This window comes from Odontesthes bonariensis, chromosome 2, assembly GCF_027942865.1.
Source record: "Odontesthes bonariensis isolate fOdoBon6 chromosome 2, fOdoBon6.hap1, whole genome shotgun sequence".
Lineage (NCBI taxonomy): Eukaryota > Metazoa > Chordata > Actinopteri > Atheriniformes > Atherinopsidae > Odontesthes > Odontesthes bonariensis.
In genome coordinates, this window is record NC_134507.1 from 6,100,354 (window position 1) to 6,118,374 (window position 18,021).

The 18,021-nt window shown below is 45.7% G+C and overlaps 1 protein-coding gene across 3 annotated transcripts in view; it reads left to right on the top strand.

Moving 5' to 3' along the window:
* Positions 1 to 18,021, top strand: part of inpp5a (inositol polyphosphate-5-phosphatase A) — a 157,308-nt gene that overhangs the window by 59,234 nt on the left and 80,053 nt on the right. For all 3 annotated transcript variants that reach the window (XM_075474657.1, XM_075474656.1, XM_075474658.1), the window contains exons 3-4: positions 7,161 to 7,261; positions 7,548 to 7,635. In XM_075474657.1, coding sequence (XP_075330772.1) covers positions 7,161 to 7,261; positions 7,548 to 7,635 — 189 coding nt within the window. The remainder of the gene's footprint in view (positions 1 to 7,160; positions 7,262 to 7,547; positions 7,636 to 18,021) is intronic.

Genomic DNA, 18,021 nt, shown 5'->3' on the forward strand with positions numbered 1-18,021 from the left:
CAAAATAAATCAGATTCAATAACAAACTCAACATGCTTGATTCAAGAGTCACACAGAAAATATCTGAAAACACACTTTACTTGGATTTTAAGCATATGACAAATGTTTGTTCACAAAACTGCCTTTGTTAAATCTAGAAACAAGACTCCTACAATCTTAATTTAAGAAATCTTGCCGAGTCAAATTATCTTGCTGCATGGACAGATTTTTTTCACTTGTTTTGAGTACCTTTTCCCTTAGTTTTAGTGTTTTTTTATCTTGTTTGAAGACCCCTATTTTTTGCTGTATGGACACTCGGGCACGAGGTGCAAAACGGGTTAAAAATAATGTAGTTTTTGTCTGATTTTTGATTTTATACAGATTTCATTCTTCCAGACTAACTCATCAAAACCCGTTAAAAGAGCCTCAATATGTCAAAGCAGTTTTCCCTGACTGCAGAGTGCGCTGCAGGTTCCACAAGCCAGAAAAACCAGATCAAACGTCTGCTCAGCTGCACAGCCTCTGCTGGTCTCCGAGTGTTCTTCTTCAACTCTTGTTTCACTCGCCCCTGTAATTATTACCGTCACTGGCATGCCAAAACATGTTGTTTGCCAAGTGATTCCGGCTCTCGTGTTTGTCCAACGCTAATGTCATTGGATATCATGGAGTGCGTCCTGGTTGTTGAGGAATTCTGTTTGCACTGGGCAGCACGGTTGTGTGCTTAGGAGGAACGTATCGCATCTACTAACATGTGTGTGTGTAGCGAGGGGAAAAAAAGAGGCCGAGAAAAGCATGCAGGGAGAGGGGTGTGCCCCTGTGTGTGAGCCATGTGGGCTTGTAGCCTCTTGCCAGCTCCGCGCTGCTGCTGCTGGTGGCTGACGTCATGGAAAGAAGCATCAGGCTGAACTCTGAGCGGCTGGGAACGAGCAGCGGTGATGACTGGAGTGAACTGCAATCAGCCACGGTGCGCCGACTCTCCCTGCCAACACAATGCACGCACTGTGTGTGTTGGTGCAGGGTTTAGCCTGCTGTTTGGCCCCCCGAACTCTTAAAAGCTCTGATGTATTTTTCAGTGAAAAACCCCCCTCAGTGGATGTGATAAACAGAAGCACATTGTGGGTTTATTAGCGTGTAGTGATATGTCATCTGCTCCGAGTTGGCTCGGCAAGCATCCAAGGGCCGTTTCACACAGGAAAGTCTGACACACTGAATCAGCACTGTCGCCTCTGTTCACACGGCCATATCAGTTTGTGTAGAAGAGACCTGGAAGTGTTTAAGGAATCGCTCTGTTCAGCTGTTGTTTCCTTGTTTCGTCATAGTTTTGAGCGGGGCAGCAGCTTCAGGGAATTCCCTGCGGAAATAAAACGAGCTCAAGGGCATGTTTGCACTAGGGACTCCCTGTTTAAATGTTTAAATTGCTCCTCTTTTTACCCTTTCTTTCTCTACCTCTCTGAGCATTTGCAGAGGTTTGCGTTTTCTCCCAGAGCCAGTTCACGCCAAACGTGTTTGGAGCAGTTTTGGACAGAATCTCTGGTGTGGCCGTGTGGAATTCTGCCACCGTAGTTGGGTTGAACTCTCGAAACGTGGCTGAACTGGGACCGCAGCTGTCGCCTTGTTGTTACCTGTGACAACTGCGATCTCCCACTGGGATTCTCCTGCACGCTCAAGGGTTTTGCACTTTCCAAAATGATTTTCACATAAGCAAAGCAGGGTCATTTGCCTGCCAGACTTGTGTGCAATAAACTGGGTTCAATGATGTCCCACCAGTGCTGCTGCAGTAGTATAAACAGCGCTTTGCATTGCACCGCAGTGAGTTGAATAATCCCCCCCTCCCCGCTAATTTGCATTGGAAACTTCCCTGGACCGTCACAGGCCAGTGATTGTGTCAGGTCCCCACATCCAGTCTTGTGATCTGCAGATTGTAGAGACAGACGGCTATTGAGGTCATCAGATAGTTTGTTGATTAGGTTTGTCGCTTCAAGACACTTATAAAACTCTGTAATAGGTCCCGGACCCCCTATTGAAACGACAGACCTACCTGCCACAGGCACGTAAAGGAACGAGCTGGTGATTAACTGGAACTGCGACCCAGCGTTATCTGTCGGAACAAAAGCTCCTCTGATGCTTTGGATCAGTTTTTCTCCTCCAAACAGGAAGCACCGAACTCGTGCTCCTCTCTGAATTGCAGATGGTATCTGTTAAGTAAACCGAATTATAACGGGAGAGACGAGTTCAATGAAGTAAAATGATTCTTTCATTAGGTGGAAATGACTAACTGTGGGGTCCATGAGGCATCCATTAAAATGTGAAACGAGAGTAGGGAGGGATACGATCCTAAATTTCCGATGATGACTGAAATGTACGACTTTTTTTTGAGTGTTTCAGCTGCTGGAACTTTGAGGTTTTCTTTTGTTTTCTGGTTGTGTTGTGCAAAAGTACTAAGCAACCCCTTTATTTCTTTTACATTCAGCTTCCAAGGAGACAGACTTTCTTGTAGCCTTGAGTAACAGTTCTCTGGGCTTTTTGAGGCTTTTTTCCTTTGGACATCGGCTGCTTTTTCCACTCATTTTCAGTCCTTTTTTTTGTTTTTACCTGACCTTTTGCAGAGGAATGTTTTTTCTTTCTTTCCTTTTTCTTGTTAAGCCCTAGCTTAGCAAGCCGGACCCCTACAGCAAAAAGCTGTACAGGGGTCTAGTGTAGCTGGATAGCAGTGTGGGCGGGATAAACTGTTGTCTGTTAAGTTGCCTCTGCACTCAACGCCACGCAATAGGATGGCGCAACAACCAATCAGAGCGATGAAGAAGGATTACGTAGTCAGCGCGACGGAAAGTACATGGTGGAGTGTAGTCTAATGTCAGAGAGGAAAGAATATTATTTTTCTTTTCGACTTTGCCTGTGTTTTCAATACCGGCACTCCAATCTGTTAATGTAGAAACTGTACGTGAATAATGTGGAAGAATGGAACTAAACGACAGTTGCCGTTTTTGCAAAAAGAAAATGAGGATTTCTGGCGTCCTTGTAAATTCAGCTCATATCTTCGAAAGACAGAAAGAAAAACAAACAATTGCCGAGAGATTAACGCAGGTTGGAGTGCCGGTATTGTAAACACAGGCAAAGTCAAACAGAATTTGTAAAGTTTGTCAAAGGTTTTTTACGAGAATAGAACATGACCTTTAAATCTTCCAGAGTCGCTGCCAAAGCCAAATCAAAAGACTGTTCGCTGGGCGCAGCCATTGTTTACCTCTCTCTGGAACTACACACTGAAACGTCGCACCTCTGTCGTCAATAGGTAGCCCGGCCTCCGACCCCGCTCCTCACGATTTGATTGGCCGGATTAAGTTGAGATTTTCAGCCTTGCAAAACGACCACAAGTGACTAGACTGCGCCCGGGAGCAAATTCAATTTGCGGTCGCTAGGGGCGTCTAGGTTTCTAGGCTAGTTAAGCCCCCTAACGCTGACCTATGAATATCACTCAAGCATTAAAAGGCACCTAATCCAAGGGATGAACCGGCGTCGTGTCTGTCCTCGCCGCCTGTCAGTGAGACATATTTTGTTCCAAAGCTTTATCAGAAACGGGCTCCAGGAAAAGAGTGTCCGTCTTACGGAAGGAAGACGGGGGGAGAAACTGCTGAGGTATGAAAAATAACACATGAACTGGACTGAAAATCGATGGCAACGGGTCTCACGGAGTGATGAATCCTCCCCAGAAGCCGGACGTCAACATTATTGAAGCAGTGTGGGGTCATGTTGACAGAGAACGAAGCAAAAGACAGCCGACGTCCAAAGAAGAGGAATGTCCTTCAATCGGCCTGGAGGACTATTCCTGAACTAATCCTGAACTATTCCAGAACTATTCCAGAACTATTCCAGAACTATTCCTGAACTATTCCTGAACTATTCCAGAACTATTCCAGAACTAATCCTGAACTAATCCTGAACTATTCCAGAACTAATCCTGAACTAATCCTGAACTATTCCAGAACTATTCCAGAACTATTCCAGAACTATTCCTCTTGTAAGAGGGTTCAGGCTGTGTTAAAGACCAAAGGTGGTCATGCCAAATATTGGCCTCCAAGCTCGTTAGAATGGCGCATCCTCCTTAAGCTTTCCTTTTAAGTTTTCTTTTGGATAAATCTCGTGTTCTTCTGGCAACATCTAAAGAAAATGAGGGGGTCGCACGGTATTTTCTGTACATTAAAATACACTGTTAAGTTACATCTCTATCTCTATTAAGGCGAGACACGGCAGGCAAAAACAGTGATTTTTCATGCAGTGGTCAATTTTTAGATTTTGGGCCAGTCTACTCCTTCAATATGTGTTTTTCAAAAATAAACAAAAAAATGTTTATTTCATCACATTTTGTTTAATCGCGGCAGTACGTTTCGCCCAAATTTACCAAAATGAATTCCCCTATTTTAAATCTTTAAATGCCGTTTTCTCAAAATCATTTTTTGGTATTTTTCCAGTATCAATATCTCAGCCTATGGAGCACCTACTAACACCAAACTTTCCAGTTATTCACTGAGCAGTATTCTGAAGATATTTACAGAAGGATTTGTTGATAAATCATTCCTGGCCTGATTTATGTGACATTATGATAAAAAAATATGGCGAAAATTTATGTTTTTTAGGCTATGGGCAGTATATTTTGATTTCCTAGGAAATGAAAGCAGATATCCTGAAATCCCTCTGTAATTTTCTTTTCATTTTGTGTGTAAACAAAATAAAAAAAGAATTTTGCACCTGGCTTTATCATATGTTCAGATTTAGCTTCCGGAAATATATGAAAATGTGCGCATATTTAATGAGATAATACCTCATATGCATAATTAAACATACAAATTTCTAAAACTTGTAATACATTTTTTTTTCATACTTGTATAAGTAATCAACTGAGGAAGTTTCATTGTGATATCTATTATTTTAAAATATTACCCTGTTCACCTGTAGTGTCTCGCCTTAAACAAGAAGAAAAACATCAGCGCACATATGGGTGAAGAGAGTTAATCCCTCAGACTGTGGGAGGAGGCAACGCTGATCTGACTCATTAGAGCAGCGCAGGCCTCTCTCTGCCTCCGAAGCAGTTTGACAGACGAGTTATTTAAACAAACGGGAACATCCTCGGAATTCAGATGTTGCCCGAGAACTAGGTCACGGAGAAAGAGGACGAGAGGACACACCTCCAAGTCAAACAGCCCGCCGTCTGACATCCGTGTGCGGCTGAGAAATGTTCCCATATGGCAGCGCTCTGTTGGTGGTGACAGCACGGGCAGACGGGCCTTCCTCACCGCTGACACGGCAGCTGTCATCGTCCGATGGCTGTTTAGAGAGGCCGTCGCTACGCCTCATAAAATCACTTTTAATTGCGCCACTATTTGTCACGTCGGTATATCGGTCCCTACTCGGATGTGAACAATGAACGTGTAATTGGACGCTAGTTAAAGGGGAACTGCGGTATTTTCAACATTAAGCCTCTTTTCTGAGTCGTCTGCAATGTTTTAAACCCCCCTCACCGCTTTTTTGATGTTTACTGCTGTCTCCGGTATTTGCCTAATTTTGATTCTTCTCAACCTGCTTCAGAACGGCAAGTCATGCGCATGTCCAAAAAGGTCCGTAAAAGCACCATAAACGTCCGTTTTCAAAATAATCAACTCACCGGAGTGGTTACTGGTGTGCACTGGTAATCCAAATCAAATTTCGTTGCGAAAAGTTGCTTCTGTCGTGTTTTATTTGACATTTTGTACTGGATGTTCGTTGATATTACTCCGCCACCGCTAAAAAAATAGTGCGAGCATGAACGAGCTGCCAAATAAAACACGACAGAAGCAACTTTTCGCAACGAAATTTGATTTGGATTACCAGTGCACAGCAGTAACCACTCCGGTGAGTTGATGATTTTGAAAACGGACGTTTATGGTACTTTTACGGACCTTTTTTAGCAGTATAATTAAAAAAAGCGGTGAGGGGGGTTCTAAACCATTGCAGACGACTCAGAAAAGAGGCTTAATGTTGAAAATACCGCAGTTCTCCTTTAAAGACTTGTAGTTTGCCAAAGTAGCATAAGTTCCCTGGTTAACGCTGCCTGGTTTGGTGCTGATTGGACTGTTGGTTCTGGTAATGAAATGACCTCCCGGACATATTTTGACCTCCGTTTATGGCCTGGAAAGATGAATAGGATGCGTGTTGCACGGGTCGCACGTCCGAGCCTGGCGCCGGCTTGCGAGTGTGACTTTACAGAGTTTACAGGCGCTCTAATCAGTCTCCGGTTGGAGCTGCAGGGACCGAGCTTCTGGGTCACCCGGCTAAGAGACGGGCCATAGGTTGATGGAAAATCCATAGCGTTGCTGCCATGCATTACATTTATTTTATTGAGCCTTTAGTGAGCATAATGCAAGTCTGAGGTGGTGCTCTGGCTGCTGGGCTCCATCCAGGATCAGGGGAGCGTTTGTAGCCCCCCCCACCTCTGAGCACGCTGTGACATTGATGCACGGCCACTGCCTGCCGTCAGCCGGGCCCGACCCCTGTGAGTGCTCGTGAGTGCTGTAAATCACTCGGCAACATTTATTTTCCATTAGAGGTCAGCTGCTCTGAGCACCTCTGACAGGGTGCTCACAAACACCTCGCCATGTTTAAAGGAAAGCAATGTGAAGTCCACTTTTACTTTGTATATTTAAGGACCAAAACATATTCAACGCATTATGTGCCCCCCCCGGACCTTTTTTAGCAGTATAATTAAACAACCCCCCCCCCCCTGTTCCGCTGGAGTCTTGCCCACACTTTAATAAGCAATCCCCACATCTTCCTGGAGCAGCCGAGCTGTTATCGGTTATAGTAAGAAAGGTGTCAGCACTAATGGTGACATATAAGCTTCTGTGGCAGCCGTCTGTAGGTACATACAGAGCTGCAGGCACATCCCTGACAGCGGAGGAAGAGGAGCAACGTTACGCTTGTGGAACAAGCTCACTAAGTGCCCTCTGCCTACATTAGCGAGGTGCTTTGTCTTGAGCAAATGCAGCATCTTCTCGCGGAGTTGACTCAGAAAGGCACGGTGACAGGCCCCAGACACCGAGCTCGTACAGGATTCAATGTCATTTAAAAAAAAAAAAAAGAAAATGGAGATGTTTGTCTTGCCTCAGCCCTTTTTTTTGACCCATGCTTCTTCTCTCCCTCTTCCATTGCAGACAGTACAGTCCCAGAAGCCTCACTTCTTGGCGGTGCACTGTCAAGAGGTGGGCGGGAAGAATTACGAGGCGTCCATGTCGCACGTGGATAGTTTTGTGAAGTAAGTATTGTGCTAATTGTGGTGATTTTAGTAGTTTGAGTTTGAGTGGAACAGTGTTGCAGCGTTTGAAACTGAGTGGAGTAGTCCCTCCACTGGTTATATCGAAGCTGTGCATCGGCGTTTGGAGGGAAAATAAAAGTCTGCCCAAGAATATGCCTGATTGTATCTGTTATATTATATTATATATGCCTGATTGTATCTGTTATATTATATTATATATGCCTGATTGTATCTGTTTTTGCTCAGTGAATGTGTTTATCCTGATGAACCTGTGCATGTCCATCAGAGAGCTGCTGTCAAGTGATGCCATGAAGGAGTACAGCAGGGCCCGTATCTACCTCGATGAGAACTACAAATCCCAGGAGCATTTCACAGTAAGTGCTAGTTTCTTGATTTAAACTTTACTTTAATTTAATTACTTTAATTTAAACAACAACAACAACTAAATGTTATTATACTGAATGAACTGAGAAGTGTAACTAAGCAGTATTATTTATTAGGCATTTTCCTTTAAAAGCACATTTCATTTTCAAGCCGTGAACCTTTTTGAACACTTACTTCATGAAAAGAACTAGTTCTAGCGTTACCATTGAACTAAATCGCCACACTTGAATGCTTGATTGTAATTTTTTAATAAATCTCATGAACAAACTCAGTATGAGCTCACTTGTTTAGTTGTAATTGCCATTATTGTATTGTATTTAGTTTTGGATGGTCTGAAATGCTTAAGAGTGATTTCCATGAGTGTTGCGTTATGGAACCCCCCCACAATGAATTATTCATTTAAAGAGGTATTGTGTTAAATTGGTGCACAACCTTGGAAGAAGTGCTTGTTTTGGGGTTTTGTGCTACAGTGGCAGCAGATGGCCACAAGGTGGCAGCAGATATTTGGAAATAAGTTTGTGTCGCCTGAAATGATGTAGAACCGTGTTAAGTGTTTTTCGACAGCTTCGTTTATGGTTGTCAGGATTGATTATCCAATCGTGGATCTCTTCAAATATGCTCGTAGCAGCTATTATTTACCGAAAGTGTGTTTTGAATTTTAAACAAATAGCGAGGAACATATTTGTCGAGTTTATTTTTAAAGCTAGATGCAAAAATCAAACGGGGGATACTACTGTCAAACCAGTCAGTAAACTTAACAGAAACAGATATGTGTGTGTATGTTAGTGCTGCCTGCACTGAAGGAACCTTTTCATCAATAATATATTCTGTCTTGTGGCTGGACAGCTGTTCTACACGCGGCCTCTTGGTGGAGCCAAATGCTCAGGCCTAACACAAGAAGCTGCAGGGGTTTGAGTCCCAGCCTCTCAAACTGTGCTGTGGATTTCACGGAAACATGTGTTTAGATGCGCTTTTATGTCCAATACTCAATCAACGCAGCGCAGGTATGTCAGGTAATCATCTCTTCACTCCCAGGAGATTAGATGTTGGGAGCATCTCATCACAAATCGATGCGGTCCACGTATGGACTGCAGCCTCAGTTTGTTGTCGGTGATCACCGAGTTGTGTCCGTCTTGATTTCTTTGAATGTTTTTTCGGTGTTATCGCCACGCTACACTGCACCTCCACAAACGCTCATAAATCACAGCGCCCACCGAGACACGTTTGCTCTTTTCAGAAAAAAATCTATCAAACGTTGGCCTTTTCGGAAATATAATGATCTGCCATTTCCTATAAGCTCCGCTAATATGTCAGCATTATGGGCTGTTTATTTAATCGTGTTTGTCTATAGATTAACCTTTTTAGTTGTGCTTTCATTTTCATCAAATAGAGATAGCAGTGTGTGCGCTAGTCCTCGTGAATCAGTCAGTGGAAAGAGAAACATCTGATGGGCTTTCGATGATGTTGATATTGAAATCCTGGCAACAGTAAATATGAATAGACTCTCCGGCCTTTTCTCGCACAGGGCTTGCCATTTAGCTTTGATGACATCACCCGTATTTATTTTCTCAATCTTCGATTTTCTTTTTCTCTTTTTTTTTTCCCCCCCCATCGCCGGCCGTGCTGTGGGGATAATTGTTTGTTGTCTGCCCTGCCCGTCAGGTTTTCAGATAATGTAAGTGGGATCGCTTCTTTCTGGGTTCAGAGACTCTACTTCTCACGAGTGTGCGCTTGTTTTCGTGTGCACGGGAAGACTTTGAAACAGGGCGAGCAAAGTGTTTCAGATAGTAACGTCCGGTGTGAAAGTTTGAAAGATGAAACCAAAACGCACGTGAAGCTCATTAGTGAGACTATTTATTTATCTTCTTATCTTCTTTATTACTCAAACGAATGATTATTTAAATCTGAGAATATGTCTTCAGCTTTTTTTGTTATTTTGGGACTAAAGAGTAGCAATTTAGACAATTTTACTGCTATTCTATTAAAGTAGTATCACAGCATTGTTTGGAGTAAATGATATCTGGATTAACACACGTAAATAACTGACAGATTTATAGGGAATGAAAATAATCTGGACAACAGAAGCCCAAGCGGGATTAAATTAAGAGAAACCCGAGTTGTGCTGGAGCTACTTCCCTCAGAGGAGGGCGGCAGTAGAGTTTGACTGACACGTTCCCCCTCACGGCTCATCCCAGGCTCTGTGTTTTACAGCCCCGTTAAGGTATACAGCAGGTAAAATGTCAATTAGGAAGGCCCGCCCTGATGACTCAACTCCCAATCCACCTGTTCTCGGCCATTAATATTTATCGTGGGCCCGGCCCCGGAGCTCCACGCCGTGTCATCCCGAGTGATGTGCTGCAACGTTCCAGCTTTCCCGGCACGCGCTCCCGCTGTCCGTGCAGCTCCACAGGAAACGCCCCGCATGTCCACGCACGCAGACGCACACTTTCCGCTGTCACAACGTCTAATCAAGCTGCACACACACACACACACACACACACACACACACACACACACACACACACACAGGGCCTCCTCTCCTCTGCACTCAGTTGTTCCAGGGCATTTTAATGAGGAATTAAAGGCATCCCTCATGTCTGCGGTCTGCAGGACAAGGACTGAGAGCTGTGACGGAGGATAAATCAGCAGGATGCTGCCTCCTGCTTTTACTCTGTGGTTGCACATGTGTTGCAGCTGTAAACATTTTCCCCTTTAGAGGCCGTGTTGTGTGTTAAGGGCTGTGTCCCGTCCAGTTCTTTGTCCTGGTTACTGGACCTTCAGGACATTCAGGACATTCAGGCGATGGTTCGGTCGCTTCGTTCGTTCCGTGTGAAATTAGCTCCAGATAGGATCTGGTGTCTCTATGGAGGCTTCAAAAGAAGATGCGTCCCTCTCTGTAAATATAAATAATTTCAATAAAACGTTTGATTGCACCCGATGGATTTGAGGAGTTGGGTCCTCCTGGTCAGTAGAGCAGGCCTGTCCCTCTGTCACCGGAGGTGGGTCCTTAATTCCTCTGCAGGCAACGTGCTGTAATGCAATAATCAGTCAACGCCAGCGTGTTTACGGTATTGCCCGGAATGCGAGCCGCTCGCATTTATCGTCTTTTTTTTTCTTTCCTTTCCTTTATTAAAGCTGCACCCTCTATCACCCCGCTGCTCTACCCTTCTCTTTTATGGTGAAACAAAAGCAGGTTGCATATAGAGATTATATACTTAGCAGAGAAAGTGGGGTCAGATGCAGGGTCTCTGTGTACAGTCTGTTGGTTTTACACAGAGGTTAACGAGCAGCAACCGCCCTCCTCCTCCTCCTCCTCCTCCTCCTCCCAGCTGCGCGTTTAAAAAGCCTCCAGCAGGCGCATAAACCGGTTAAGATATTGCAAACTAAATCTAAGGGAGCTCTTATCTCAATATGGCGAGAAGTACGGCACCCACTGAGGCCACTCGAATGGAGTAAATGTCAGCTCAGTAATATCGCCGGGGCATAACTCTCCTTCGCCATCAGTCATACTCTCTGGGCAGTCATAAGTGCATACACTCACAAACACACACACACACACACACACACACACACACACACACACGTATTAGATGACAAACTCAAATCAACACATACGTGAGCCTGCACATAGAGACCCACACCCACCCACACTCTGGACATGTGTTCAACGACAATCAATGAATCTGCCATCAGAGGTGAGTTATGAGGCTCAGAGAGCCGGCATTCCCTGTGTGAAAATATTTAGACTTAAAATGTTTATAATTAATGGATTGTGTAAAGAGGTGGAGAAATTGATGCTTTTATGACGGGGAGTCAAATCGGAGCCTTTGCCCCTGCTGGATCATCAGCGCTCCTGGGCACGGGCAGCTCGCACACAAGCTTCCCCTCATAAACAGCACTGATAAAGTGTCTCCTCGTGTGTGTGTGTGTGTGTGTGTGTGTGTTTGGGTGGGATGTAGCTGAGGGGAGTAAATCAGTTGTGCTGGAGGTGGAGGTGCTGCTGTCCTGCGGTGGAAGGAGGGATGGTTGTGGCGTGAGGGTGTGTGTGTGTGTGTGTGTGTGTGTGTGTGTGTGTGTGTGTGGGGGGTCTCCGGCCTCCGGCCTCGAATAATGATGTGATTCCAGCACGAGTCGGGCCGGGTGTACCTCGCCACCGTCCATTATGATGTGCGGCCCCCCCCCCCTCCCAGCCACTGAGGGGGCAGAGTGAAGGTGAGGCTGTCATATCGATCTTTTTAGTGCTAAAATATGAGCCACTTTACTCTGCTCCCCGGCGCGGTGATGTGAAAAATAATAACTCGGACCCAAATTAAAAATATTGATCGCTTAGGAGGTGTTGAGAGCAAATAAACACCCCCCTGAAAGATTTTTTTATCCCCTCCTTTCCTGTCTGTCCCTTTCTCCCTTCCTCTGGTCCTGGCCTGCCCAGCAGAAGAAGCAGGTCAGGGATGGAAGGAGGGGGGGGGGCAGCTGAACTGTAAAAATACTTCTCCTCCTCATTGTTCCCAGACACAAATCAACAAGCAACCATGTTTTCAGATACTCTCCGGCACTGATTGATTGGGTTTTGACTTCATAATCTGGCATTAGCTCAGCCCCGTTCACGTACCGCCCCTTCCCCAACAAGTCATAATTTTTTTGCACATCCGAGCTTGACTTTTTTATTCCTCCGCGCCGTAACAGATGAGCTGACACGGGGCCATCAGACGGGTGGGAAAACAATTGCCACAAGGTTAATTTTATTGCTTGCTCCATGCATTTGCGAGCAGGCGGGAGGTGTCCTCTGCCCGGGTCCTGATGAATGGCTGCGCAGAGCGGGCAGGAATGAAAATGAGAGGGGAGAGGCCAGGCACGGCGAGCCAGAGTCCCGCCGCTCCCCACCTGAAATTGAAATTTTTCTGACATGCTCAGAATTGGTATTCTGATGTATAAGAGAGGAGATGTTCCATTTAGTTTGATGATGAAAGCCGCCATGTGTCCCACTCAATTGGGTTTTACGACACCCGCTTTACCTCATACATCTGAAGAAGGTTAATATCCGCACACCCTAAATGGTGGATGTCAGATTGTCCAGAAGCTGCAGGGAAAATAAACTACTCGACGTGTTTAAATGCTGTCGTAATACTTGGCCGTCCTGGTCGCAGCTCTATTGATTGTCTACAAGGACGTTTGTTGTGTTTTTGGGTTCAAGGCGGGATGAATAGATATTTGATGTAGCGTGCGGAGTGGGGCTGGGTGAGTGTCTGCATCTCGGTGCTGTGTCAGTGGGGATGAGAGCCAGGCGTTGGGCAGAATCACATGCTGCCTGTTGACATCAGTGAGAGGGAGCGGGGCCGGAGCTGGCGATATCTCCTCTTCCCCACTTGAGCCGGGTCCTCTTGCTGAAAGCTCACTTCTGTCTGCTGGCTTCAGGCCCTCACTCTTGTTTGTGTGTGTGTTTCTCTGCCTCTTTGTGCAAACACGTGCATGTCTGTGGAACATTACTGATACAAGGCCATCTCCGGGCAGCACTTTGTTCATGCATATCGATTCTCCCTCTGCCACCGGCTGTAGATGCCTCATTTGCATGGCCCAGCTGACCCAGGCAGTCAGTGGCCATTATATTCCCATTAGCTAATCTCTCAGCTTTGATTTCCATAATCCTCTGTCTATTGAGAGCCCTCACAGCCCCACTCTCTGAGGAAAGGAGACCCCCACCCACCCAACACATTTCACTTTTCAAAATTGAAGAAATTGTTCAGTTACATGCGTCATACTCCAAAGCATGTATATTCAACATAATCAGTGCAGGACTCACTGTTAAGCTTTATTATTACTAAGTTATGTCCCTACTTATTGGCAGCAGTGGAAGTGTTCAGATCCACTTGGATAAAATCAATCCCGGGGTTAAAGAAGTTAACCAAAAGCATACTTTTCACTCAAATAACCCGACCCCTTATCACCATCAGTTATTCTGGATAGTGTCTGATGTTTTAACATATTTAGTGTATTGTGGGGTAGGTAATCTGTAACTCTAACAGGTTGTTGGAATCTTCATTGAAGCGACGTGAGTACAAAGGAACATTTTCAGGGCCTTCGCAGACCGACTTCATCATATGCAGAAGAAACAAACCAATCTACAATTTGATCTAGAATTTAATTACACTTTTTAAAAGATTTAACGAAAAAAAAAGATTTGTACCTTTTACTGATAACAGCCTGGGTGGCGTTTGTCATCTTTGGCATGTAGAAGATATCATTATGCCCCCCCCCCAAAATAAAAGCAGCATGTCTGCTGTAAAACAGGCCCAGTTTACATTTGTGGATGCAGCGGTGGACTGTGTGGAGTGACAGTGGTTTGCCAAGGTGCTCCTGAGCCCACGTGGTTGAATTGATTATGGTGGCATGACAGTTTCTAATGCCGTGCCGCCTGCATTCCCTGAATCTTCTCCCATAATTTTTTTCCCCCAGCCGTTCTAAACTATTCACTATAACTTAGAATGAATTTGCAATGTGTTTGTTTCTCAAAACCAGTCACTAATACCGGCTAATAGTCAGGTACTTTACATTACATCATTACATTACATTACAGTCATTTTGCAGACGCTTTTATCCAAAGCGACTTACAATAAGTGTGTTCCACATCGGTGGGCAAAAGAGCTTCAGGTCACAAAAAATCACAAGTGCATTTCCTTCCAAAACCAAACAGCTAAGAGCACAACTAGTGCTAGAGTAAGTGCGGTTAGTTTGGTACCTTACAACTAACGCACTCAAACCCCCATTTTAACCATCGCAGGAGCATCCACTCATCCCGTCTGAGAAGAAACATCCAGGGAGCCTGGCCAAACTGACCTTAATCACCTTTGGTGGAGTTCTCTTGCTTCCATTGATCGAAGCGGACCAGCCACCTACCACCCACACTTGACACCCCCTCCCCACCAAATGAGCTGATAATTAATAAGGGCTGGCTGTGCTAACACCGGTCCACAGACAGCGTGATGGATCGGACAGCTTGGATGCAAACCAACACATCTCCAAGCTGTTTTTTTTCCCCCCAGCCTCCCCGAAAAGCCCCTGGGCGTCCTTTACCCTGCATGATTAGGGATGCAGAGCGGCGCCCACCCTGCTAATTAAGCACTCGCAGGTTGCCTTGTCTTTCAGTGCACGCGCTGCTCTACCTGATCGCTATTGGCATGCATTTAATAATTCATGGAGGCGCATAACTGATGACGAGGCTCAGGGTCTGTGCTGTTTTGACAAAAAAAAAAAAGTCGGTTGGATTTCAGAGGTTTTGATAGTGGTGATTAAATGTTTCTGAGCTCACACCTCCATCTTAAATGCATCTCATCTCGGGCGCCCCGTAATAATTATTAGCACTCAGACTCGGGTTATCATTCATGGAAAGTAATCGCAGCACTATGGGACATTTGCTGTGATGTTGCCAGATACCTGCAGCTCCGGGCAGTCTCTTGTCACAACAACAGTGACAGCCGTGTCACAGAATCACTCTGTGTTGTGACAGCTTTTTTTTTTTTTCTATATTCGTGTGTGTGTGTTTGTGTGTGTGTTTGTGTTGTTTGCTGAATGTTGAATGAGCAGTGACGGACACATCCATGACTAATCTATGCCCCCGCGCCCGAGGCTTCCTTTTAATCACTGCACTTCCCCTTGTTTTGTCAACACGTGGCTTGTTAGCTTTTAATTAAGAGATATGGGCATTTTCCGCCGAGGGAAATTCTGTTAGCCACTTCATTAGACGGCCTCAGTGCTTCACAGGTTGGGCTGATCGTCACCAGCGACAGTTTATGGGTTTCATTATCATTTGGAATGGGCTGGCGTGTGAGAGGAAAAGCATGAAACAAGAAGCGCTGATTCTTGATGGCGTTAGGTCCCGTCTCACTAAGGCAACAGTAGCAATAGAGAATTTGGTAGCCGGGGTGGGGGGGGCCTTGTGTGGCCCTTAACAGCTGCGATTTGGTGTAATTGGTGAATCTGCTGTTTAAGGAGAGGAGGGCTGGTGGCTGTGGGCTGTGAGCCTGTCATAATAACAACCAACAATGTGATCATTTAATTTCCTTTTCACTTACGCCTCACCTCGCCTCACGTGAGATGGGACGCACACATAAGCACATACACACCGTACACACCGTACGCACACACACAGGGACGAGGTGACTGTTGGGTCCCATTTATTTCACTCTAACAATGACTCTAAATAGGCTTTCAAAAGCAGTGAGGAGGGAGAGCAAAATAATCAAATCACACAATTACTGCGCGGCTTGATTCTAAAGTTAAGTGCATTTTTATTGTGTAACGTTTCTTTTTGCTTTGCACCCTCTCCCGACTCGTCCGCCCGCCCCGCTCTTATTTTTCCTGCCTCCCACAGTGAGCCTTCTCTCCCTGCCACTTCTCATCTAATATGGCCATAATTGGGTTTGGTTGTACAAATCAGATTTGAACAATTGGGTTATCCTCCTCTGAAATTGGAGAGGTCTGTGGGCCGGCATGGGTGGAGAGTTAATCCGCTTTTGTTAAGCTCTCCTTTTGGTGGCTGCGGCGGCAACATCGGGCCGCGCCAGTTAAAGCAGTTTACCTGTCACTGTGGACATGTCTTATAATTTAGCCACCCCCTTTACAAAAAAAAAAGAAGAAAAAAACCCCACATGCACACACATTATACTCATCCCTCCACCCTCTGCCTATCCTCGGGCAAATAATGACATTTGAATCGAGCATTAACAGGCTTAATTACTTTAAAATTGTCATTTTAATTTACACTGATATAGTATTGATCACACAAGCAGAGATTAAGGCCCTCAATGGAGCGGTTGATGTGGAATTAAACAGTGCTGGGTCCTCCTGGGGCCCGCCTGGCCTGTCCTGCTGCAGCCAGAAGAGGAATGACATCCTCCCCCTAATGAACTGGCAGCATGCGCAGACATGAATTTCAGGCCCCGCTGGAGAAGGAGGGAAATAATGGGGTTTGGGGAGCCATGGCGGGTTATTCATTCACTGCCATGCACCAATTCTCCTGTGATTCATCCCCAGGCCCCCAGACCCCCGCTGCCTGTTTGCCTGCCACATTCAGCCCGCCTGACCTTTCTCCTGCCTAAGTGTATATATATGTCCCCGCCTTCCTCTGGGATCACCTCGCCCCATAGCAGGTATCATGTACGGAGGGAGGGAGGCGCCGGGGGGTGCGAGACATCTGCAGCGAGCCACCAGCCTCTAATCCAAACATCCCCCAGCAGTGATGGAAGTGCCGGTTCGTGATTCTCCCTCTCATCGTGGCTCACCGGCCTGTCTGAAGAAGACGGCGCTTTCCTGGGGAATTGATCTCCTCTCTCCAGCCCGGTGTCACGCACAGCTGGTTAATATCAGAGGGGAGAAAAAATCGTAACATTAGATCCAAGCAATTTCTCCACAGTTTAAAGGAAGCCTGTGGCTCCTGGGGTAAGCACTGTGCTGCGGAGTAATCAGAGCGATAAGGGACAAGCTCTCGTCTTCTGTGGACATAAACAATAACATTACGGCACAAGAGCTTTTAACGACCGGCTCTTAGAGCGAGGGGCCCAACAAGAGTAAAGCAGGCGCTTTAAACATTGGAAACATTGGAAGTAATAGTATTTGAGCATGTTGGCGGTGCCCAGTTTAATGCCCAGCCTCACATGGAAGTGTCATTGAGCCTTTTTGCTTATGTGCACCCGTTGTTCGGATGATCAGAAAAGATTTCAGATGTACCGTAGCACAAGAGGTTGAAAACCTTGTTCCGTTTTTGTGCCCCTCACCAGTAGATTTCCCACAAACGCGGGCAGAGCTGGTGCTGAATGGTGGGCGGCGCCTGCTCAGGTCTGTGGAGTTGTGCTGTTAGAGCACACAGGGTGATGGTGGAAGGAACCTGAGAATCATCTTAGCAGCTCTTATTCAAGCAGCACGAATTTCCAACCTCCACCCAGAACGTCTGCCTACCTGTGCAAGAAGATGCAGCTTCCCGGTGCAGAGGGGGAGGTTTTTGTTAAAGTGTTGCTCGTGTTTGAAGAAATGAAGACCCGAAAATGAAGAGATTTTGTGTAACATGTGGAGTTAGCGGTTTCCTGTCTTTCGCCATTGACGCCTCCCTTCCTACGCTGATTCGTTACACTGAACAGACAGTTGCAGGGAGCCCCCCCCCCCCCCCCCCCCGGCTAGATAGACGCTCCTGACGTGCTTGACGGCCGATTGTTGGCTAGGTGTATAAAGCTCCTTAACCAGCAGCCTCTCTGTTGTTGGGCTGAGCGATATAGCCTAACCATAGAATTTTCAGACAAATTTTTCTATTATAGTACTAATTTTAGTGCAATAGAACACTAAAAAGTCTGTGTATTGGTCTTGGTTGTGCAATGACTCTGAGAAAGGAA